General features: G+C 33.4%; 1 protein-coding gene across 16 annotated transcripts in view; it reads left to right on the forward strand.

Annotated features, from left to right (window-relative positions):
* Pcdh15 (protocadherin related 15) overlaps positions 1–26,451 on the forward strand; it is a 746,672-nt gene that overhangs the window by 543,881 nt on the left and 176,340 nt on the right. For all 16 annotated transcript variants that reach the window (XM_071610757.1, XM_071610756.1, XM_071610753.1 and 13 more), the window contains one exon: positions 3,271–3,399. In XM_071610757.1, coding sequence (XP_071466858.1) covers positions 3,271–3,399 — 129 coding nt within the window. The remainder of the gene's footprint in view (positions 1–3,270; positions 3,400–26,451) is intronic.

Below are 26,451 nucleotides of genomic sequence, written 5' to 3' on the forward strand. Positions count from 1 at the left end.
CTTGCATCCCAGGGATGAATCCTACTTGATCATGGTGCACCATTTTTTTAATATGCTTTTGTATTCGATTCGCCGGGATTTTATTGAGAATTTTTGCATCTATGTTCATTAGACATATTGGTCTGTAGTTTTCTTTCTTTGCAGTGTCTTTGTCTGGTTTTGGGATCAGGGTGATGTTGGCCTCATAGAATGAGTTTGGAAGAGCTCCTTCTTTTTCTATTTCTTGAAATAGCTTGAAAAGTATTGGTATTAATTCTTCTTTGAAGGTTTTGTAAAACTCTGCTGTATACCCATTCGGTCCAGGGCTTTTCTTGGTTGGTAGTCTTTTGATGGCTTCTTCAATTTCTTCCTTTGCTATTGGTCTGTTTAAATTGTGTGTGTCTTCCTGACTCAATCTGGGCAGATCATATGACTTAAGAAATTTATCGATATCTTCACTGTCTTCTATTTTATTAGAATATAGGGTTTCGAAATACTTTCTAATTATCTTCTGTATTTCAGTAGTGTCTGTTGTGATATTGCCTTTTTCATCCCGTATGTTAGTAATTTGAGTTTTCTCTCTTCTTCTCTTCGTTAGCATGGCTAAGGGTTTGTCGATCTTATTTATTTTTTCAAAGAACCAACTTTTAGTTTTATCAATTTTTTCAATGGTTTTTTTTTTGTTTCAATTTCATTGATTTCTGCTCTGATTTTAATTATTTCTTGTCTTCTGTTATATTTGCTGTTGTTTTGCTCTTCCTTTTCTAGGGTTTTGAGATGTAGTGTGAGTTCATTTATTTGTTGGCTTTTTTTTTTTTTTTTTGAGGAATGAATTCCAGGAAATGAATTTCCCTCTTAAAACTGCTTTCATTGTGTCCCATAGGTTCTGGTATGTTGTGTCTGTATTGTCGTTTATCTCTAAGAATTTTTTGATTTCCTCCTTTATGTCTTCTGTAACCCATTGATTGCTCAGTAACATATTTTTTATTTTCCATGTGATGCATGACTTTTCCTTCCTTCTTTTATTATTGATTTCCAGTTTCATTCCATTATGATCAGATATGGTGCATAGTATTATCTCCACACCTTTATATTTACTAAGTGTTGCCCTATGGCATAATATATGATCTATCTTTGAGTAAGATCCATGTGCTGCTGAGAAGAACGTGTATCCACTTGATGATGGTTGATATATTCTATATATGTCGGTTAAGTCTAGGTTATTGATTGTGTTATTGAGTTCTCTAGTTTCTTTATTCAGCTTTTGTCTGGAGGATCTGTCTAATGGCGAGAGCGGTGTGTTGAAGTCACCCATAATTATTGTGTTGTGGTCTATTTGACTCTTGAACTTGAGGAGAGTTTGTTTTATGAACGTTGCCGCACCATTGTTTAGTGCATACAAATTGATAATTGTTATGTCTTCTTGGTGCATGGTTCCTTTTAACAGTATATAGTGTCCTTCTTTATCCCTTTTGATTAATTTAGGTTTGAAGTTGATTTTATTTGATATGAATATGGCCACTCCTGCTTGCTTCCAAGGGCCATGTGAGTGGTATGATTTTTCCCAACCTTTCACCTTCAGCCTGTGTATGGCTTTTCCTATCATATGAGTATCCTGAAGGCAGCATATTGTTGGATTCGGTTTTTTGATCCAGGTTACTAGCTTATGTCTCTTGATTGGTGAGTTTAGGCCATTAACATTTAATGTTACAATTGAAATATGATTTGTACTTCCAGTCATGTTTATTTATTTATTTATTTTAGTTTGGCTAGTTTTTACTTTTTGGTTATTTTCCTCCCCCTTTACTGAGATACCTCCCGCTGTTAGTTTTGGGCACTATTTTTCAATTCTATATGTATCTTTAAATAAAATTTTTATTGAATTTTAAATATGTATAAATCATGAAGAGTAGCTATATGAATTTTTAATGGATATGCCCATGGACATACAAGATAAAGAAATAATCCATTACTAATACCCAATACTTCCCTGCTATGCCTGGTGATTTTTTAATAACTGCTGAACATTTTATATGTTATAAATATAGAGGTTCAGAATAAACCATGTTGCTAAATAGAGGTCTTTCTTTGGCTTCTGTTAAAATAGAGACAGCTCAGCTTAGTCTATTCAGAGCTTGATATGAGGTATAAGTCTCACTGAGGCCTGATATAATCATCATATAATCATCATGCATCAGAACTTCAGTGATCTTGACAAAAAGCATCAAATATTTATCATTACCACTCTTCTTGGCAGCAAGAAAATCCAGTTTTTGACCCCTCATCCAATGGCTACTACCAATCCTCTTCAGATTCATTCACCTTTAGTTGTTTTATCTGTACTCAGCTTTTTTAGTCTAGCTTTAGATCAGTTACAGATTGGTAGAAATTGTGTCTGTAGTTTTTAAACAAAAGATGAAGAAATCTCTGATGACTGTTTTACCTGCTTTTTCTCCCTACATTTTGTTTATATGTTATTAAATATTTTATACTGCAGCATAATGGACTTTTGACTTTTTAATTTAGGGTTTGTCTTTAGCCTTCTGTGAACTACCCCACACTATGGTAGAGATAGGTAGAGGCCAAGTGCTGAACTCAGGATTTGATTAGACAGCAGTTTCCAGCTCAAGCCACACATGACAAAGTAAACTTGATTGTGCCCAAGTTATTGACCAACATAATATTTTGTAGTTGTAAGGTGAAACATTTACCTTTAAACTAGGTAGCACATACTAATCCTCACCTTCCCATAGGCTATATGATTATAGAGGAATAATTCCACAACAAGTATGTGGTACTCAAATTCTTGATTTAGATATAAATCATGACAATAACTAAGGTGATATTTAGTGATAGTATTAGCATGCTTGAGAATATCTCCTTGTATACCACTTTATTTTATAATGTCTTAGGTTTTATTTTTAAACGGTGAAAATTATGTGATTAAAACCATAGGAATGGTACATTTCAGGGATAAAGAGCTACATATGTGTATATATACTTGCCACTCATAAAATGTGAACAAGATAAAGGTAAAATCATTTCCTGAAAAGTAAGCCTCCAGGAAATACTTGACATTTTCAAGATGTTTGCCCTTTAATATCATCATTTGCTTTTTCCATCAGTTTTTGAGATGTCTGAAAACTTCAGGCTGAGGCTGCTGCTTCCTGACTAGGAATAGGAATCAGACGCTTTTCAAATAGAGAAATGCCGGGGATGGCAACTTAGCTCAATGCAAAATAAAAATAGCTCCTCTCACTTTCAATCATCTTTTTTTTTTTTTCCCTTAAGACCTCAACTGCCACAGTAAACGTGGTAGTGACAGATGTCAATGACAATGCTCCAGTGTTTGATCCATATCTGCCTAGAAACTTATCTGTGGTGGAGGAGGAAGTCAATGCCTTTGTGGGTCAAGTAAGGGTAAGTGGAATAAATGTGTTTCTAAAAAAAATGCATGGTTTCTTACACTTTAATTTTGGAAAAGAGATGAAGCTAATGTAATCTGTTAAATGACTTTGCTGGATACTCTTCAAGTTTTTTTTTTTTAAATCTTATCCTATTCATCTAGATTTAACTTATTAAGCACGTAGATTGCATTTTATGATTGTTGTGTAATTTAACATTGACTAATATAAGATTATTCTTATTTACATTTGACCCAGCTATTCCCCTTCTTGGTCTATTCCCTAAAGACCTAAAAAGAGCATGCTACAGGGACACTGCTACATCGATGTTCATAGCAGCACAGTTCACAACAGCAAGACTGTGGAACCAACCTAGATGCCCTTCAATAGACGAATGGATAAAAAAAATGTGGCATTTATACACAATGGAGTATTACTCTGCATTAAAAAATGACAAAATCATAGAATTTACAGGGAAATGGATGGCATTAGAGCAGATTGTGCTAAGTGAAGCTAGCCAATCCCTAAAAAACAAATGCCAAATGTCTTCTTTGATATAAGGAGAGTAACTAAGAACAGAGTAGGGACGAAGAGCAGGAGAAGAAGATTAACATTTAACAGGGATGAGAGGTGGGAGGGAAAGGGAGAGAGAAGGGAAATTGCATGGTAATGGAAGGAGACCCTCAGGGTTATACAGTGGAGGGGGTAGAGAGAGAGGAGGGGAGGGGAGGGGAGAGGTGGGGAGGGCGGAGGGTGGAGGATGGGAAAGGCAGCGGAGCACAACAGACACTAGTATGGCAATTTGTAAATCAATGGATGTGTAACTGATGTGATTCTGCAATCTGTGTATGGGGTGAAGGTGGGAGTTCATAACACACTTGAATCAAAGTGTGGAATATGATATGTCAAGAAATTTGTAATGTTTTGAACAACCCACTAAAAAATTAAAAAATAAAAAATATATATATATATATATTTTTTTGGACATAAGATATATTTTTTGGACATAAGATATTTTTAGAGAACTGTGTAATTAGGTTCAGATAGAAATATTCAAAGCATAAAATACATAAATTTACATGTGAATTGACTTGACCATGTAAACAAATATTTAGTATTGATTAAAGGTCCTGTATTTCATACATGTTCTTTGGCCTGCACTCTCAAGACTCAGTTCTAGGCTGTTCTCCAGGAAATATAATTTAGATATGACGGGCCCCTGAGAACTTTGGGTTGGAAATGTGATGTCCAATGTAGCAATGGTTAGAGATGACAATCATTAGACTATGAGATCTGTAACCTCATGTGTGTATTGATCCATTGGATGGATTAATTTGAATGGACCACTAGGTGGTAACTATAGGTGGTGGGGTTTGACTAAAGGAAGAAAATCACTAAGGGTGTGACTTATGCACCTTGGCTTATATTGTCCATGGAGCCTTTTGCTTGCTCTCTGTTTCCTGGGCGGCCTAAGCTGATCAGCTTTCTTCCTCCATGGCCTTCCACCATGATATTTTGCCTTACCTCCATCTCAGAGCAATGGAATCAGCTGACTATGGACTGAGCCTCTAAGCCATGATTCCAAAATAAAATTTTCATGAAGAGCATATTATGAAGAGATTTTTTTAGTAGAGCAAACTATTTGCATCTTGTGCCAGGAATAGAGAGAGTCGAAGTGGCTGAGTTCCTACAATTCCCATTAAGTGTAGTTTTTTCCTGTTAGAGCCTCTTTAAAGTTTTGTCACCTCTCAATAGTGCCATGCTCAGGACCAATCCTTTACCACATGAACCTTTGGAGGGCATTCATCTAAACCAAACCATTATTGGAGAAAAGAATCCTCCTGTAGGAAAATGTGAGCAACCTGGTTGTCTAAATTCCAGCTTTCAGGGTCCTGCTTATTTCCTGTTCATGCCCTGACTTTTGAACAGGATTATTGGTGCTTTGAAGTAAGCCTTTTCTATAATTCAGACCTGGTTTTATATCCAATCTTCTGCAATAGCAAAGGAGGAATTTTTCTTTAGACTTTCTTGTGTTCTGGGATTTTGTCTAGTTTGAACCTATCCCTTATCATATAAAAACTAGGAACTCCACAGTCATTATAATTATCTTTGTCATTATCAAAGCCTGTAGAGACTGTATAAAACATACATCCTCTTCATTTGTATGCCCCCCACCCTAATTCACCGCAGGGGAGAATCTGGGTCATTGTGACATTACAATCTCCTGGTGGTTCTTTTGGTTTCCTGGCCCTGGAAGGATTCAACTCTACAATCCCATCTGAAGGATCCACTTCCCTTGCCATCTCTCTGATGTCAAATGTCGTACCACAAGGAAAAAAAAAATTAGAGACAAAAGATTCATGTGTATGTAATCTTTTTGAAAAATTCAGGTAGCACTAAAGGAGAGATATGCAAAAAAAGGAAAAGGAGCAGCACCCAATAAAGGGATTACCTTTAAATCAGTTATTACTAGAAGAACTAGAGTTTGGTATCAAAGGGTATCTAAGAAAAGGTATAAACTTGTACATAGATTTATTTATCCCCACTAGTGATGGAAATGGAAAATTCATACACTAAATCATGAGAGTGCATGGCTGCAGATGCTTGGGGTGAAGTGGCAATGTTTTGGCCTTTCTTCATCACCAGTAAGTAGGCAAATACTGACATAATACTGATAGAAGGAGGCAAATTCTGAGGTATGTTAGGCTACAGATGCTAGCAGGTGAAAGTTGGCTAGAGTATGCGAATGTTCCAAGGATAGCATTGGACACTGAAAATTTCTCCCATACCAAACTAAGAAGGTGACACATTCTTTACTTTTTTTTTTTTTTCAGTGCTGTGTATTGAACTCAGGGATGCTTAATACTGAGCCACATCCCCAGCCCTTTTATTATATTTTGTTTAGAGACAGGGTCTTGTTAAATTGCTTAGAGCCTCACTAAATTGCATGGCTAGCTTTGAACTCACAATCCTCCTGCCTCAGCCTCCTTAGCTGCAGGAATTAGGCCTGCATCAGGAAGCCTGGCTCTAAAGTGATAAATTCTTCATTTGGTACATATGCAGAAATCATGGAAAGTGATAAATGCAGAAATTTGTTCATAAAGGATGAATACTGGTAAGAGTGAAGTTGGGAGGGGTCGGTTACTATCAAGGCAAAGGTAATTGTGTAAGAAAAGGCAATTGTGTAAGTAAAGGCAAGAGCAATGCAAGCAAACCATATCATAAGACATGCCATATCATAAATATTTCCCTAGGCCACATTATAGAAGATGCTGGGGTTCCCATGAAGAATCTGAGGTATGACAACATCAGTTTTCTGAATAGCTTATAGTGGAAGATCCTAAATTTTGAAAGGGGAAATAAGAGGCAATTGTAAAAGTACAAGAATATGAGTCCTGAACTAATCATACTGGTGATTAAATTACATTGTGGTTTTTATTCTACAATATAATATTTTGAGAACAAATTATTTTAATTGTATACATCAACTACAGGTATTGAAATAATTTGTGAAAATTGACTTTCTCATTTTCTTAATATTTGGAATTGAGGTAAAATCATATGAAGTATACAATTAAAATGCACAAGTAGACATCAATAAAATTATTATTTCTAGTTTAATTTTCATTTTTCTTGTTTCTGGCACTTTTTCTGGTGATTGTTTGTTCCTGAAAATTTCCTGCATTAACCTTTCTCCTCCTCGCCTTGTTTTTCAATTTGATGAGAAATAGCTTCTGTAATTTGTTTTAGTTTTAAAATTTGAAATATGAATGTAAACACTCATAATTTAATACAGTATAGTTGCCCTGTTCTTTAGGCAAAAATGTGTTTTCATAAAACTAAAATGATTTCAAAAGTACAAAGGAAGAGAAAAATATGCAAAGCAGCCTACATCCAACTGATTCTGCAGTTTTGGAGAAGTTGTAATGTTCTTGGAATGGAATTTTGATGCATCATAATGGTCTCCTGTTGCTATCTAATGATAATTATATAATACATTAATTTTGCTAAATGACTCATGCTACACTTATAAAATTTAATTTTAATTGTCACCAAAAACTATTAAGACCCACTTAAAGCCAAGTTATGTATGGTTAATTACTCTACTGAATTTGAGTTATTGGTTTGTGTTTATGTTCTAATGATATGTTAATATGAATAATCTAATATTTGTATTCAAAAGCTGAAGGAACTTTTTATCTACTTTTTTAAAGGTAGTGTCATAGTTATTACTACAACCATATTAACAAGAAGTACTTCTGAAGTAATATTTATAGGTTATATGTAGCAAAAAAAGTGTTGTTCAGCATAGGAAAAAATAAACTCCAAACCAGCAAATATAGATCTTACTACTCACAAGGTACAATATAACACCTTCAGAATTGAAAATCTTATTAATATTGTCAAAGTACTTGTGGTAGCAGGAGAGTAAGTGGGAAATGACGTGAGCAGAATCAACCTAATAAACACAGTAATAATATATTGTTTTAAGTGTCAAATGGGTAATATAAATCATTTCCTAGAATAACTCAGAGCTGTTACATTGAATTGAGGTGACCAGGTCATGATTGATAGGAAAATCATCCCATCATCCCAATTCCTTTTGACCTATTAGTAACATTTTAGGTTTGGAAAAAAGTAAAAGAAAATTAAGATATCAGGCAAAATGAGGAGATATAAGATACAATGAAGACTAAGAGGCATTTAGAAGATACTTATTCAACAGCCAACAATAATGGAAGATTTAAAACAATTTGCATCAATGGGTCCTAGTGAAATAGTGATAGATAACAGAATCTGTCATTTTGCTATTTTGTTTTGGATCCTTCACAGTATCTCACAGGAGATAGGGTATGCATGTCCTGACTGGATCACAAGCAAGCCCATGGTTTATATTCAGAAATGGTCCCAGATAAAAGATGCCTCATACTAGCTACTGTAGAACTTTGATGACCCCACGTCCCTCAGTCAACAGACAGCAGCAAAAGACCCTAAATGTTTCTGTGAAGTCATAGGCTGTTAAATCTACAACCTGGACCTTAGGTCCCTTGGAGCTGTGCTAAAAGGACCCGATATTTTCTGCTCTGTGAAATGTACAGCAGAGTATGATGAAATCTCTGTGATGGGCCATTGAGCCTTCAGATGGATAGACTCTAAAGAAAGCTCTCTTCCCCTGTTAGATTCACCAGACTTCTCATTTTACCTCCTGCCCCTTATTATTCCTTATACTTTTGATGAAAATACTGTTGTTTTGATTCATCCTTGCACTAAGTCATGTTGTTTTGTGACTCCAGATCCAGCCCTATAATACATAGACCTTGATGAACAGGTTAAATCTCAAGCTCTGGAATCATACTGAGTTAAGATTAAGTTATCAAAATGATTATTGTTATTGTTAATAAGTAATGCAACCTCTCTGGGACTGGACTTCTTTATCAACAAATTGAGGTAGAATAGAATTTTGAATTTAGATAACAGAATTTCCTGTAGTGATTGGAAGGATTAATACACACGTCATGTAGGTAACATTGAACATAAAGGAGAATGAGATTGCCTTTGCTTGAGCACATGTTCCACTCTAGGAGCTTCAGGTGCATCTCTTTGTGTGGATAGGCACAGTGGAGGGTTGGGGAGGGGAGTGGAAGGAGGAAGGTTTGAGCTCATACAAAATGTGTCTAGGCTTCATAGTACCATTTCATGGAGAAATTTCTTAAGTGCCGGAATTCTTCAGAATAAGGACTAACTTCATCTCTGTTTCTCAAAATAATCTTGGGCATAAGTGCATGCACAAATGCATCAGAGAAGGCATACTTGGGAACAAGTATGTTTAAATAAGGTTCTTAGCATGGTATGAAGTATAGAGTAAGGCACTTCCCAACAAACTTCCCATTAAAGACTTGTAGCAATTCTCATGTTAAATTGACTTCTTTTAGCCATAGGTTACAAACAGTGAGCCCTGAATCAACAAAATATTCTCCCAGTTCTCAAATAAAAGACGCTGAATTTATTTAACCTGAAAAGCAAATGCATTCCCAGTGTGAGATCTGCACGCTAAATCTTAGCTGTGATGTAGTAGTAGTGATCCCATTCTAAACCCTTAAGGCAATTTTAAAATCATTAGTAATCTGCAGTGTTTAGAAGGGCAGTGATGGTGTCATTTAAAAAAGAAATTGATGTTTCCTTCAGCTATACAATTCAGTATTAAACAAAATAAATCTAAACCTCAACAGTCTGTCTCTGATTAATATAATTGTTGTCTCCCTGTGTGGGGTTCTAAAAATGAAATGAAGGTGGACAGCTTTATGGCATTTTCTTTATTTTTTTTAGCTCAGCATGACATGCAACAGTGCCTAAAACTATAATACTTCTTTTTTAAGTGGGCCACAAGTGGGGAATTTTATGGGCTCTCTTGTCAAGTCAAACAATATAATGCAAACACAGAAACTCAGCTGGGTAAAGAAAAAAACCCACACAATTTGAAAAATTGGTGGTGTCTGTTTTAATACTGCTGCCTGAAAATATTTTAAATGGACATTGATAATCTGTGAAGTTTGATCTTTTATATATTATCAGTTTATAAATGGGTTTAAAAATTTTGTTAGTGCATTTTTGCAATAATTATTTACAGCCTCCCCGTCACTAATTTTAGCATTAATACCAACTATTGGTGTATGTGTGTATGTATGTATAGTCATAGTTGTGTAGTTCTAGATATACAATGAATAATACCCATCCCTAAACTCAAGATCACTAATGGCCTCTTTATTGTGAAACATTATCTTCATCTAAATAATTTCATTGCTCTATTTGAAATGGATCACTCTCCTTCTTGATACACTACTCTGTGCTTGATTCTGGTTTTTATGTTTAAACGTGTCTGATACTTTCTGCCTTTATTTATCTATTTGCTCCATAAATTTTGACTTTTGGAAGTATCTTCTGGATTGCTCTTGTGACTCTGTGCATTCCTCTGGGGAGTCCTACTCATGTTAAATCCCACAGATATGATTACATTGAGATACTGATATCTCCCACATCTGTACCTTAAGCCCCTCTGCTTCTTTAAGCTACAATCTCACATAGACATTTACCTGTAAAATAAATCCACTTGAATACCCTACAGGCATCTCTATTTCAACAGGTTTAAGTTTGAACTCTTATTTTCACCCTCCCCAGGAAGGCTTCCTCCTCCTCCTCAATTCTGCATCTCAATTAATCATTCCCCAAGCCAGGTGCACTGGAACTATCTGAGTTTCCTCTTTCTTCCTTTATCTCCGTAAATAGTCAATCACCAATATTGATCACTTTACGTGTTACCAATCATTCCCGCCTTCTCCCCTTCTCTGTCTTAATACCCTTCATCAGGCTCTTATTATTTTTCTTGAACAGTTGCTATGGCTCTTGGGTGATTATCATGATACAAGTCTTGATTCCTCGTGAGTATCTTCAATATAAGTGCTGGCATGATGTCTTTAACAAACAGTTTATCTCCAGAAGACGGTCCTTTTCCTCATTCAGTACACAAGACACATCTTTCGCCACCCACTATTGCTTCGAGAACATTATCTCCAGTCATCCAAACTTGTATCTTAACAGATTTACCACTCGAGTAATATTGGTTCTCAAAGCTCTCCCCTGTGTCTTTGTTCATGCTTCTGCTTTAATTTCTTCTTTCTGCCTATTTTTTTTACATAACTTATCCTTGAAAATCCTAGTCATACATAATCTCTTCCATAAAACTTTCCCTTACTCATAGTACCACATTTTATACTGTGCACCTTTTTTGATGGTACTAAGTTATATTCATGTTATCTATTTGTTTCAAACATCTTAAAAGCCGAAACTCTTCTATATGGATCTTAGAAACCTCATTATGTATCCTAGTGTTTCACTCTTGAAAGGAAGCTAACTTAAATTATCTTTAATGGACTAAACTTATCTAAAAGCAAAGTTTCATACTGACAATTCATAAACTTTGTGGAAGTAGTGTGTCAACATCTAAATGCACATAATTGACATACTGCACAAGTGCACCCATAAGTAAATAAGTTCCATGCCAAATACAGTAAAAGTTTTAATATTGGATATATATCTATTTGTAGAACTTAGTATGTAATATATATATATATATATATATATATATATATATATATATATGTGTGTATATATATATATATATATATTCTTGATTTAAAGAAAGTGTTAATGCAAAGAAAAAAATAAAATTTAGAGTTGGTAGAGAACAAAATAATATATCTATTTTTTCATCCTTGGACAGGGCCATAATAATGATTTTCCCAGGTATAAAGATTATGTAGAAGAAAAGTGTAAAACACCTACTAACAATCTGTTTGCTCATGTATTTGAAATTGTATTTTCTATTTTAAATACATACTCCACTTAAATTATTTAACGTTTGTTGAAGAAGAAATATCAACCTGTTTTTACCTCACATTGTCCTCTTCCATTCGTGTTGCCGTATATTTTTATGCAACATTACATATTTATGAGATCACACTTTATACAAATTGCACTTCTGTTTTATAGACTTATGAAAATTTATGGCCTATTCACTTTAGTTGTATTCAGTTTCCTTCTCTACAAATGCAATAGCTCACCACAATTACTTACATTGACTTTACTGCCTAACTGGGGAAAAACATTGGGAAGCAACCTTTGGTTTAATAAGAAGGAGTTCAATTATTTCTGAAGGCTTCTATTAAGACCAGCTCCTATCTTGTAAGTGTTAAGAACACTATGTAACACACAGAAGGTGATATAAGCATAAATCACAGCATTACAATTATTAAAATACAAACATGAATGTGAATAGAGTATGTATGGGTACATGATGCTTCTTCAGGAGAACTAGCCTGCTTCTCAGACACACTCACTCTGCTCCACTGTAGTTAATTGTTATGCTACTTCCTTGTTTTCTTTCATGGATTTACAACCCAAATAAGCATCAATAAACAATATAGTTTAGTTGTGTCTGTTTTGTGAAATGTATATAAAAATAATGAAAACTTATGTGTGTTTTAGTATCTGACATCTTTCATTCATCTTTATCTTTTTATGATTTATCCAAATATCTGCCTGTTTATTAATTCATGCTACTATTGTACATGACTATGCCATAATTCATTTTTATACTCCACTGATAAGTATTTGAGTGGTCTCCAGTTTGAGAATGCTACCTGCAAGGAAGTTGTGAATACTTATGGGTTATTTCTTTTCACATGCATGTGACTGAGTTTCTATGTTACGAATATGTGTAGATCTAATTTTATTTGTATTGCCAAATTGTTTTTCATACGAACTGTGTCAAGAACTGTATGCAAGAGCAAGTAGTGACCCACATTTACATTAATTACACAGCCCATCTAAATGTGGAAGAATTGTTTGTGTTCTCCATCTGTTTTATTGAATTACTACTCTATATAGCATACTATTTTAATTACACTGATTTTACATTAAGACTTGTTATGTGATAGAATATGTTCTCACCCTTTCTACAAGTTATTTTTAGTTTGTATCAACACTTTTCTGTATCCTTTCTGAACCTATGGCTCCTTTCTTGGTCTGTGATTGATTGACCTGAATATCCAACAATCAACCATAAATGTAGATTTAGTGGGATTCTTACTTTGTCCCCTTAGTGAAAGCATCACTCCTGCCAGGACTTCTGTTTGCAGCAGAGTCCAAATTTGCAAGGACAGGAAGTATCTCTTCCCCAAAGAGTCTATCAGGATAATGTTAAGAGCAGAGTTGCTTTTCTTGAGGCCATAATTGTCATTTATATCTGTTTTCCCTATCAAGAACATATCACTATGTAATGGCCACTGCTTCCTGTAATAAGTCAATGTTGATTTTTATTCTCTCCAAGTCTTAGGCTACCTACAGTTTTCATTGAGGCCATAAAATTATAAATATATGAGTTTCTCTTAAATATATATCCTAGTAATCAGAAGATGGTATAGTTGAATAATCCAGCATTTTAGAAAGTTATCATTGTCTTGTGATATATTTTATTTATTTTGCTTCTGATATTTGAGTACTTCCACCTGGATTCCAATTCCAGAAACTAATACTCTATGATTAACATGGACAGAACATTGACAAAACAGCATTCATAATACTCCTTCCTGCCCTAGAGAGTATAGACATGACTGAACTTCTTGATGTTGCCAATGCACCTCTTGTTCCATCATTCTGTATTGTTTCAAAGAAGGGCCTGTTTCCTGATGCTTCTGGGGAACAGTTAGCTGATGGTTTTTCAAGTCTTGTATTATAAAGTCACACTAACATGTTCACTTTGCTGAACTGTTGATCCCTTCAGTTCTGTCAAGACATTTCCAATGCCTGCTCCCAGCTTGTTACATGTCATTGTTTTTCATAAGCTTTCCAGATAATGACCCAGCAGAGCCCTATGGTAAGCTGTAGCTATCATTGCCACAATCATGAGAAAGTACTTCCATATCAATAAAATCTCTTACATTAAGGCCTGAATTTGATTCCTTCTAATTTCTTCCAGCATAATCAAGATCCACTTTCAGGTATGTTCTTTAGGTCTGCCAGAATTTGTTAGCCATATCCCATTGTGGGTTAGTAATTCCTTTCTTCCCATAGCAAGGACAGTTAGACCATGCTGCAGCTTGATCTATGTTATTTATCCAGAGACAATGAAAAGGAGTATGCACGGAAGGTGTGCATCATTTCACATAGCATCTATTTTAAGTAAAGTTATTGCAAAATCTCCAGCTGTGATGCTATTCTCCTCTAGAAATAAATAGAAGGTGAATTTTCCAGTCTGTAAGATTTTAAGGTACTTTGAATCAGATGTGCCCTTCCCAGCTCTCTTTCTCTGTCAGCACTCAGTTGACATGTGAGATGTGTCAGGACTATGAATGAATTTCCAGAAGTTCTTTAACCAATATTTGAATCTGTCTCAGAACTTCCTTCCTACTATTGCTAGTTAACCTCAAAACTTACTTTGTGACATTAGGAGATCTCTATTATTGGTGGGCCATTGACTTTATCAGTCTCTCTCTTTATATCTCTCTTAGTCAACAAGAAGTTAAGCCTTCAGGAAAACTTTCAGAGGTGCTTACTGGAGAAGTTAGTATCTTTTTCAGGGCCTATATGACATTTCAATTTACCTAGATTATTTGTAATTGAAGAGATTCATAATACCTTTCTTTCATTCCTTCTATTAAACTTTTAATCTCTGCATTACAAAAATGATCCATTGAATTTTTTTGCTAGGGAAGTTTCTGGTTCACTATGTTAATCTATTAAAAAAAAAAAAAAAACAGCTGCTTTGACAATTCTGGACTTACCTTGAGAAAAGACAGTGCACAAATTTGCTTCCTTTTCTTGGTGATTTCTCACACAGGTTAGAAAAGGATTATCACTCAGGAACTTGGTTTTATAACAAATAATTTCAAAGGCATACAAACAAGTGGCTTTTTTTAAACAAATGATTTATTTTCCACAGATAATGTTCTATATAAATATACTTTTTTAAAAAATATAATTGTTCTACTTTTGGCATTATAGGATTTCTTGATATATAAAAAAGATTGATTGGGACCCAAAATTTCTGCTTTCATTTGGTCTGTTGGGTGAATTTATTTTTTATCTCTAAGTTCCTCCTTAGAGATCCTGATCACTGATTAATCCCTATAGTAATCACTAGATGCTGCAATACCGCTGTGAAACCACAACATCCAAACTTAGTAGCACATAATAATCAATATTATTTTTTCTCACTCTTGAGGTTTTGGATAGAATAAGAGGTCATTGATGTTTGGTTCATTCCAATTCCACTCAGATATGTGTGACTCAAGGATGTGGCTTTGCTTCAGAACTACTCAAAAAGTCTCATTCCTTTTGCACCAGCGATTACTGCAGAGCCTGGTTTCTTTCTCCTATTGCAAATTATTTATTATTTTAATTATAAATATTTAATTATAAATACAGTATGATAATTCAATATGTGTATACAGCATGTACTGTTCAAATCAGTGTAATTTGTGTTTGGTGCCAGAACAGTGTTTTCTTTATGAATGACAGGAAGACAAAAGTCCATAACTAATATGCATGTATATATAAAGTCTCTATTTCCATTCCTTGCCTTCTGATTTCTTTTTCTAAGCCAGTGCGTGGTAAAACCCAGTATTAATGTTGCAGGGAAATATATATATACTGTCTTCTCTCATAGAAACTACTTCAAAGTCACTGGCAAAGGGAAGAGATGAAATTTCAATGACAGAGATAAAGTGGAGAATTAGACACAATGATTCAACCTCAACCATTCCTTTTTGATTTCCACTACCATTATTTATATAAACAGTTCATGAATGTGTCCACTATATTAGTCAAAGGAAAAGAAGATGGGGACCGACAGGGTGCACAGCTTCCCACTGTTCCACTGTCCTCTTCAAATTCTGTTGTGCATCCTACCACTAAAGATTTTTCACTATCCTCTCAATTATATCACAAAACCTTTTCTCAACCCATCGTTTTGACTCTTCTCCATCACTTACCTCTTTTTCTTGCCTCAAAAGAGGAAAAAGTAGCTTTTCTTTAAACTGTATAATAGTTTAGTATTTTTTTCATGAAAATATGTTTTTGAATGTTGGGTATAATTTTACATCCCTTCCATTAGTTATTTAAACTGAGAATTCTACATATTTTAAGGTATACTTTTGCAAATTAATTAATATTTGTACTGTAAAAATACTTTTATTTTTACTACACCCATCATCTATTTGCACCGTGCATAATGATCGGCAAAAATCTTTAAAATATTAATGCAGATTAATAAGTGAATATTAGCACATTTTTCTTACAGTATAGCAGGAGAAGTAATGCCAATATTATTGTCCTGTTTTACATAAGGTATTGGGAAAAGTTTATATGATTTTCCCAGTTTTACACATCTATTTTTTGATTAAGCTAATACTTGAACTTGGTTTTAAGCTACTACTTGAACTTGGTTGTTGCTACTCTTAAAGCCAATTATATTATATCACAGTGCACTGCCTTCATTGAAAACCTTCTAATCTCTTTCTTGGGAAATAAAGAAAAAATTACTAAAGGTTAAAACTTTCATCTTTACAAAATATAAATGGCTACGCCTATAAGTCAAATAAGTATTATAAGAACACTAAATTTAATTTACTTTTATTTCTATTTTTTGTGATACACTTTTTAATCATATTTTACTGTGATTATTTCAGAGAAAAATCCTTTAATGATTTGCCTAGATAATTAAGACATATTTTAGTAATTCCATTCATAATAGCATATTTTATATGCATATACACTATATTATATGTAATAATATATAAATAAGATTATATATAAAATTTTTAGAAATTTTAGCTGTACAATTGATTTCTATATATATTTGATACATAAAATCTCCTATCAGGACTCCATCATCATTAGGTTAGAATAATATAATATAGAAACTAAAATAAATCATAAAATTATAAAATCTTAAAGATGTAATATGCCATACAAATAATTTCTCATAAATAATCATTTAATTTCAATAATTAGGGGCCTAAGAACCAAAACCCACATACGTAGCATATTACAAGAAGTACTCAAACATACTTCCAAATTTAGTGGCCTTTTAACTTATACCATATACAGGAATATATCCACTATTCCATTTCTCAGTAAGAATTTTTTAATGAGTTATCATATTATGCTGTTTTCTATATATCTGACTATGTCCTTTCCAGATTATATGAAATTACATTTCAATAATACTATTTTTGTACCTAAGAATCATAATAAGCTATTGCATTGATCATATTCATACATAAAAATGAATACCTAATCTTGCTTATATATATATTTTCCCACCAATTTAGTATGTTTGGAAAGAAAAAAATATATATAATCATTTACATGGAATCTCCAACCTGGTTTTGATATCTAATAAAGTTTTTTTTTTTAAAAAAAAGCTTAACATGTTTAAGCATGTATAAACAAATTGACCAAATAATTACCAGGGTTCATTTAAATGATGGTTCTGTAAGGTGAACCCAAGGAGCTAGGTAAGAAAAAAAAAGTTTGAATATTGCTGATATAATAATTTAAAAATAGATTAAAGCAATTAAGCTGATTAAATTCATTTAAAAATAATTGAAGTCCTATAGGAACCTTGAATTAGCCATCAGTCCCAAAATACTAAAGAAACATTGCTATATTGTGTACTCCACTGTGCCTCAAATTTATGTTCCTTCAATGCTGAATTTAGCCTTTCTTTGTGAAAGCTCAGAATCTGTGGTGATTGTTTACCACCTGGTTATTACTTTTGTAGCTAGAACTATGCATCAGGGTATCATACATTTTTCTTTCTTTGACTTTCTTTATTATTTAGTTACACAGTCAACATTGCATGGGATATAAAAGAAACATAATCAATAGGAAAAAAATGATGAAATAAAGGGAAAGCTGCAGAACCATGGAATTACTAAAAAGATGTTTGGAGAAATCTATCAACACCAGGTACTTCTGACCATTTCATCGTAGATATAAAAATTAAACATTGAACAGTAAAATAAAATTACCACAAACGTGGTTATTTGTATATCGCTTCACTTTCAGTTAATGGAGCCCTTCATCAAACTCCATTGTACTCACCGCTGCCTTACAAAACTTTTAAGTAGTAAAAAAATTAATGCTGATTGAATAAGAGAAGACACAGAGGTGAGAGGAAGGTTGAGAGTGAAGGAAGAAAGGAAAAAACAGATATAATAAGAGGGCAGTAAGATTAAAAAAAAGAGACTCTCCTTTGTCATTTTAAAATAAATTCCTAAACAAGACAAAGCTAACTTTCTCTCTGAAATTCTGGATTATTTGACTGTACCATCCTGTGATGAATAAGACATGTATCAGACAGAAATACACATAACTAGAAATTTTACAATAAGTTTTATGGCCTCATTGAAAATTGCAGGTAGTCTAAGTCCTGGAGAAAGTAAAAATCAATACTAGTGTATTGAAATCACATTATTCATAGAAAGAACATTTAATGAACTAACATAGCTCAACAAAATCTCTTTCTCTTACATAAATTTAGCTGACTTTCCAAGCAGCTTTGCTTTTATAATTTTCTCTTTGATTGCCCCACAATTAAAAATCATAGATCCCATGAGCTCAAGGGATATTCAGAAATTATACAATCTTCCACAAACAGTGTGGATTATTGGGTACTTTCAATTTTTATTTTTAAAACAATGTTATAGATAAAAATATTAGAGAAAATATTTTGGAGTCTTGGCATCAAGCCTTTCATAATTTGATTTTTCCCTATGTTTGACTTATTGTCACCTTTGAAATAAGAGTGGATGAGTATAGAAGAATATCAGGATCCTTTTATGATCTGTTAAAAATGAATAAATAACAATGAATGACTGAGACCTAAATTTTTAGGAATTATCTAGATCCACACAAGTCTTTGGACATTTAGTCCTGGCTATAAATGTAGGAAGATATTTATTATAAAAATCTAAAAGTGCTGTTAGTAATATTAACTAATATATGTTGGTCATTACTGTATCCTGTTCCAAGTGCTTTCTATATGTCAGTCTTCTCAATACTCACAAAATCTGATATACTTAATAATAATATTATCTCCACAATAGCAGGCTCTAAAAAGTGAATTACTTCATCATGACCATGTAACTGGCAAGTGACAGAAACAGTTGCATGAAGCTGCTAAATCTTAAAGAATTGTATTTGCCTTAATCAGAAGTAACTCAAAATTCTGGATAAGAGCACTGAATTAGCATGAGATCATCTTCATTCAAATTTTAGGTATAAAACTTAGTCAATCTGATTTTGGATAAATTATCTGATCCACATAAAATTCAGTTTCCTCATCTATGAAATGGCAACAGTAGTCTAATTCCTAGAGTTCCCTAAGGCTTAAATGGAATTCATAATCCTCCAAGCATAATAAGATCTCCAGTAGCCAGTGTGATAGTGGTGGCAGTAGTAACATTTTATATACTTGAATTTTATATACTGAAGAGTTGTGTTAAGACTTATTTATATCTCAGTTTCATCATAATATGAACCATTTTGTTAACCTTCATTTTTTCTTTATATTTTGAAATCATATCCTTCAAACTATAATAAAAATATCTGGCTAATCCCTTTAAGAGTCTTTCCTAGCTATCCACATCTCCAAGTCTGCCACTCAACTTGAGGATGATTCTTCAGTCAGCTCTGACTCTAAATAATTATTCAGGACACACTTTTTCTATTGTAACCACTAAAATTTAATGAAAAATTATCTCAGTAATTTTCCTGAAATCAAGATACACTATATCTATTGTGATTTCTCAGATTTATAAATGTTATAGCTTAAACAAAAAGTACAGAATTCCTAATGACTTGTACTTAGTATAAGTAACAGAAGTCAACAGGGGATTCCAAACTTCCTGACCTCACTAATGTTACCATTTAATGATAAATAGATGCGGGTAGAATGCTATCTGTTCTGGGCCTCACAATACTGCACAAAACATATCTATTTATATACTAGCACATTTCACTAACTTATTTTTTCCACAGTACTCACTAAATCTCAGCTTTGTTTGTGTGACTTCTTTGGTTTTTAATAGTTGTCTTCCTCATTAGAAGATAACTTCTGGAGGGGCAGGTTAGAAGTCCCCTTGTATGCCCTTATTGTGCAATGCATCTTTACCTGATTACTTGAGGTTATTACTGTAGTAATTTTTTAAAAGAAACCACTGTTTAATATCTGCTTTTCCCACTATATTTCAAATGGTATGAGACTTGAGAGTACATCGCTCTTGGTTTTCATTGCATCCCTAGCTTTAAGTGCTGTCCAGATCAAAGTCAACACAAAGACACTAAGTAAATGAATGAATGAAACCTTGTGTGACTGAAGCAGATCAAGTTCATCACATATGTACTTTGTATTTTTGTGCATTGGCACATCCTTTCTAATATGAGAGTGGGAAAATAACACTATTCAAAAAATTAAGTTGATATTTGTGGAGAGACAAACCTAGTTCTATATAAGCCACATTTTCTGACCTTTGGAACCTTCAATAGATACCAGAGGTATAAATGTCAATTATTACACAAATACTGATATGCTGTCATGTGCAATGTGTTGTGGGATTGGAAAAGGACAGAAATTAATTCATTTTAACTCTCAACCTTTAAATGATATGTAGATATATTTATATATATCTGTATTAGGTTTAATTTTATTTATTTAGTTTCATTTGGTGGTATTCTCACAACCAGGTTTTATGCAAGTGCTCCATTGAGATAATGTTGTTTTTATAACATACTTTGTGGAAGGGCAAAAAGAATAAAGAAAGACTGTTATCCTTTCAGTGCTTGTTCCTTCACAAATATATTTAAGTACAGGATTTCTTTTTTCTAAACTTAGTGTGTTAGGCACAGATTTTCTGATTTCAACAATATTTAATATTGAGTGTAGCTCTACTTCAAGGCTTCTTTAAATAGATTTCCTTCCTGTTTCAGTATATATGAGATTCAAAAGCCTATTCAAAATTTATCTGCATTGATGGAATCCAGATTTTTCCACCATAAAGATTGCTTGTTCTGATTGTAGTTGTAGTTCTGCTAGTTACTAACTATACAGACTGATCAATTTATTTAAATTCTTATAATACCAATTTTCTCATCAGTAAAATGAAAGTGATCATAATAACTTTCTTACAGTTTTGATGTGATAATTAAATGAGATGATGTACATAAAAGCAGCTTTAAACTAGATGGCACTAAGCAAATATCAGTTACTATGTATATATACACATACACATAATTATGTCTAATTGACATGTAGCACTACATGAGCATCTGCACTCTACATTCAACTTTATTTACAGAAGTCATTTAGCAACCAAATTTAGCAAAGATTGACACCATTTGTCATATTTAGTTTCCTTTTTAAGTAAATAATTATGACATTTTAGAACAATTAGGTGAATATATTAGGGAATGTATTTTATGCTTCTAATTCCTAGCACTCATCATGGCACCTGGAAAATATTCCATGCTTAAGACATGCTGGCAAAATCAATGACTGAAATGACAGTTCATATATTGAGAATAAAGAGCACTGTGACAATTTTTATTGCTCATGACTTAGACAATATAGTTCTAGGAGCTTGCCTGTGGATGGTAAGAGAATGGAATTCTTTGATAAAAGTTCTACAGAATTTCAGTAACTGGAGAATGGAGATGATAGGTACAGATGTTGGGTGGTTCATAAATTTATTTTGAAATGATTACCTCCATGTTTCACAGTGAACAGTGAAATTCAGAGGCCTGGGTACATTACACACTGTATTTCCCATGATTTCATGGCATGACTTCCACTGAATTTTCTGAATCATTTATTTTTCTTTTCTACTACCACATCATTTTAGACTAGCTTGCCACAGAATAAGAGCAAACATGAGGGAAGCACTGTTAATTTTATATAATTTAGCTCTTTACTTTTCAAATAAATACATGTAAATTCTGAGTTGCTATGTAATAATAATCTTCAAAGTGTTTATTTCTGTGATGTGACCCCTAATTTCCATAATTAAGCAAAGTAAACCATTTCAGAGTGAATTTTAAATAATTTCTATTCTTTTTTTTTGTTTATCCTTGGGCTTTCACCTATCATGCAGCCAGAATATGTCACAACACTCTTCCAGTTAAACAGCCTCCCTCCCTACACAAAGGTCACATATAGATAGCATATTAGTGTCCTAACTCTGAATCGATGTTCTCTTATTTGATATTTGTAGGGATCTGTATGAGCTTCTTAGCTTTTCTGTAATATCACTGCCTGCAAAATTTAGAAAATAATAGCTATCTTGCTGGGGGTTTGTAAGAGCTGAAAGACAAAAATATGTAAAGCTCTCCTTATCTAGGATTGTATTCTCAAATGGGGGAAAAAACCTCAAGAAAATATGAGCCATCGTTCTGGATAGAAAGAAGGAAACAGATCAATATTAATATGACTAAAAAAATTCAAGTCCTAGATGTTTGTAACTTTGGGGCTCTTAAGAAACCTGGTCATTTCATTGGAAAACAGTGAATAATTGATATTTTAATGATTCTGTGTGCATTTGCATGTATAGAATTTGCTATCTTTTGTTAAATAAGTAGTATATAATCTAATGAAAAGGAACTGCAGATGCAGACTTATGATGAAGACTGAGATGCACCACCCAGATTCCACTTGGAGAGCTCAACTCAGTATCTCAGCTTGTGGGAGTGATGTAGGCAGATGTCCTTCAGCTGCCAGCCATTTTAAGATTACCTCAGGTCACCAGGCTTCCTTGCTCAGGCTCATATCCTTATTTGTGTAGTCCACATCTTGACAGACACTCAAAATTACATGTCTGGCAATTTTAGTCCCATTTGAACAATTCTGTCCTGCAATTTAAATTCTAGAACTCCTTCGATGGAAGTCTGTATTTGGTCCTGTGTAGCAGTCAGACATTTTCCTCTCCAATCAAGCTCTCTTCGCCTTCCATAGGTATTGATTTCAAATCACATGCCAATGAAGCACTTGCAATTAATTTCTGTCTCACTACTTCTCAGAGTTCCCAGCCTGAAAACAAAAATACAGCCTTTTCTACAAGTTATACAAGAATTAAAATGGGAGGCTTTTTTTTTAATCTAAATGCAGTCTGCAAAATAAATAAATAAAACAGGCAATATTTCTTTGACCTGTTTTCTCACTATTAAGTTTATGATATCTCAGAAAGATTACTTCATTGGGATTTCTAAAACCCAGGACCGGAAATATTCCCTATGTGTGTCATAATTCACAACGTGGATATGTAGCAAATATATCCTCTTTTTCACTGTCTTCTTCCTTCTATCTGAACATTTTTATGAGCAGCTCCTCTGAGCCCACATTCTTTTCTAATGGTTTTATGACTCCTCAGGATCATACTCATCTAAGTCTGCACAGACAGATTTCTGTCAAAAGCAATCAGTCTTTATGAAAGTAGCAGGAGGAATGTCTCCTCTGGGCAGACCAAATCAAAGTGGCTCACACTTGTCATGTTGGATGGTGGCTTGGATCTCCATTTAGATTCTTCAGACTTTAAGTTTGAAATAAGTCAATAACTTTCTTCTTTATTATCTGCAAAGATTCTTGGTAGACAGATTATAGAGTTTCAGTTTCTCAGAGTAATGCACTTTAAACAATCTCACCATTTCTATCTTTGCTTTTATTCCAGACTTCAGTTCTTCTATATCATTCAGTTCTACTGACTAGACTCTTCCATTGGAGCAATAATGTTCCATAAACATATCATTTCATAGACTGAATCTCATTATGGTTAGGGAAGATTTTTATTTGCCCAGTGGACATTAAAATGTTCTTCTTATTGACTATGTGCTGAAAATAAAACAAAATGTATTTCCAGTTAAATTTTTCCTCCATTTTTTAATTTTTAGCATGGTTTATTTCTCAGTTAACAGAAAAGCTTCAGGATGTTGATCAAATATCTGAGTCTTTATAATCCTACAACTTTAAAAAATTATATATATATATATATAAGTATACACATATATTAGTATACACATATTAGTATATATATGTATATATACATATATATCATAAATCAGTTTTGATTTTTGCACAATAAAGTCACTTAGAGGAAGGTATGTTGGAAGGAAGGTGACTAGTAAAGGAGGAGCACAACAGAACTGAATTGTGATTTCTGATTCAAAAGGTATATTTAAATTTCATACATCCTAGCTGTTTTCCTCTACCCTTGAATGCAGTACTGGGGAATAATAAGGAAAGATTAATCATTTCTTCCAATTATTTGTTTCCCTAATGTCAATGGGTAGGTTAAAGAAGATAGTGGAAAATGTGATTCTTTACCTCAATCAATTGTTGGCAAAGTTGTGAATGTAGAACACACAGTTTTAAATAAACCTATTGTTTCAGTCAGCTTTTTCGCCTCTGTGACCAACCGAAAGACCTGAAAAGAACAAGGTTGAGAAAGAAAAGTTTATTTGTGAGATCAGGATTTCAGAGGTCTCAGTCTATAAATGGGGAATTACATTCCTCAGGAAGTTAAGTGACGCAGAACATCATGGCAGAAAGGTATGTTTGAGGAAAGCAGCGAAGGACATTACCAGGAGTCAGAGAGAAAACAACTCCCTTCACCATGGATAAATTATGTACCCAAAGTCACGCCCCCAATGACTTCCCTCCTCCAGCCACATGCTGCCTGCCTATAGTTACCACCCAGTTAATCCCTACCAGGGGATTAACCCACTGATTAGGCTACGGCTTTAATAAGCTTTGGGGGAACACCTCGTATCTAAATCATAACACCTGTTTGGCAACTTCCCAGATGAAGGTATTGGAACATAGCTGAAGATTACCATAGTTTAGGCTTTGCTCAAGGAATGAGTGATGGTAACATAAAACTAAGGGATCCTAATCTATATCCTGCTCTGGCTCAGAAGTTTTACCCAGGTAGGTGAAGATAAGTTTATGTATAAAATTTACCAAGCCATTTTAATTTTATGGTTGTCATTTGGGAAAGAATGTGAGCATATATCTAATAAAAGGATTATTGATAGTATTCAGGAACTATGAAACTTTTTTCTCTCACTAATTAAATGGCTAATGATATTTATTTCTCATGTCTTACACACATATTTGTTAATCTAATACATAAATATTCTTAAGGAAATTAAGTTGTGGAGAATTTCACAAAGAATCCAGCCTGGCTGTCACATTATTTCAAGTTTCCAGTTATGATTTTTTTTTCTAAAACAGACACAAGCTATTGTTTTTTATTAGTACTTTTAAAGCAATGTGATATTAAAAAACATAGAAACAAGAAACCTCTGTGAGAAACAGGAGACAAGAAGTGGGGCATAGATGATTGTTGGCTCTCTAGGAAAATCCATGGACATGTTTATATTTTATACCAAAGAACACTACACAAAAATAAAATTAAAACCTAAACAGTGTATAGGATCTCAGAGACATCCAATAAGGACAATATTATATAAGATATAAGTATAGGGCAAACTATTTAAAATATTTGCTTTAAAGTGAAACATTTGTGTCAAACTTATTTGTGTCAGAAAAAGCAAATATAAATAAATAAATTGTATAAATAAATAGAAATGCCTAGGCCGAGCGTACTAGCACATAAAGTGCAATCCATAGTGACAGTATTTTCCTCTTACATCATTATGAAAGAGTGGTGAGTATTGAACATAATTCCCGATATGTTCTGGGTTACCTTGTCTAGTTATATGGTCAATATTTCATAAAGTGATGCCACTATAAGGAGTACTGAAGGAACAATGTTTATGTGATGATGTTTATGAGCAGTGTGTTAGGAACCTCTCTTAATTAGTGCTTCCATTCTCCCCAGTAACATATCATTTACCAAATGGTTAAAGTTATTTCTTCATAGCTGAAAAACTCTTACTCCTCTTACATACTAAAGGCAGATATGTATATGTCCATACAGAGAAGTACAATATACCTGTGTTAATGAAATTTCTTGGGAGTTTGTTTACAAATTTAAAATCTTTAAAAATACTCATTAATACTTTAAAAATACTTGCTTGTGGCATGAATATGAATATATTAATAATGGGGTTGGGGCTGTGGCTCAGTGGTTATGTGCTTACCTAGCATGTGTGAGGCCCTGAGTTCAAGCCCTAGCATTTCCAAAAGAGAGAGAGAGAGAGAGAGAGAGAGAGAGAGATTAATAATGAAAAAGATTAATAATGAACTCCTTTCTAGAGTTCAACCTTATTATTAATAAGGTTCAACATTATTATTATTAATAAGGTAGAACTCTAGAAAGGAGTTTTAAGAAATTAAACTAGAGTTTTGTTAATTCCGTAAGAAGTAGGCATATGTGCTATATTTATTGTAAAACAAACAAGAAATAGATCATCTTAAAGGAATCTAGTTGACAAATGAAATATAATAAAGTAATAGAATAATAACAGATACAAAATTGAAGAAAATATAACTGTT

Source organism: Marmota flaviventris, chromosome 4 (assembly GCF_047511675.1).
Source record: "Marmota flaviventris isolate mMarFla1 chromosome 4, mMarFla1.hap1, whole genome shotgun sequence".
Lineage (NCBI taxonomy): Eukaryota > Metazoa > Chordata > Mammalia > Rodentia > Sciuridae > Marmota > Marmota flaviventris.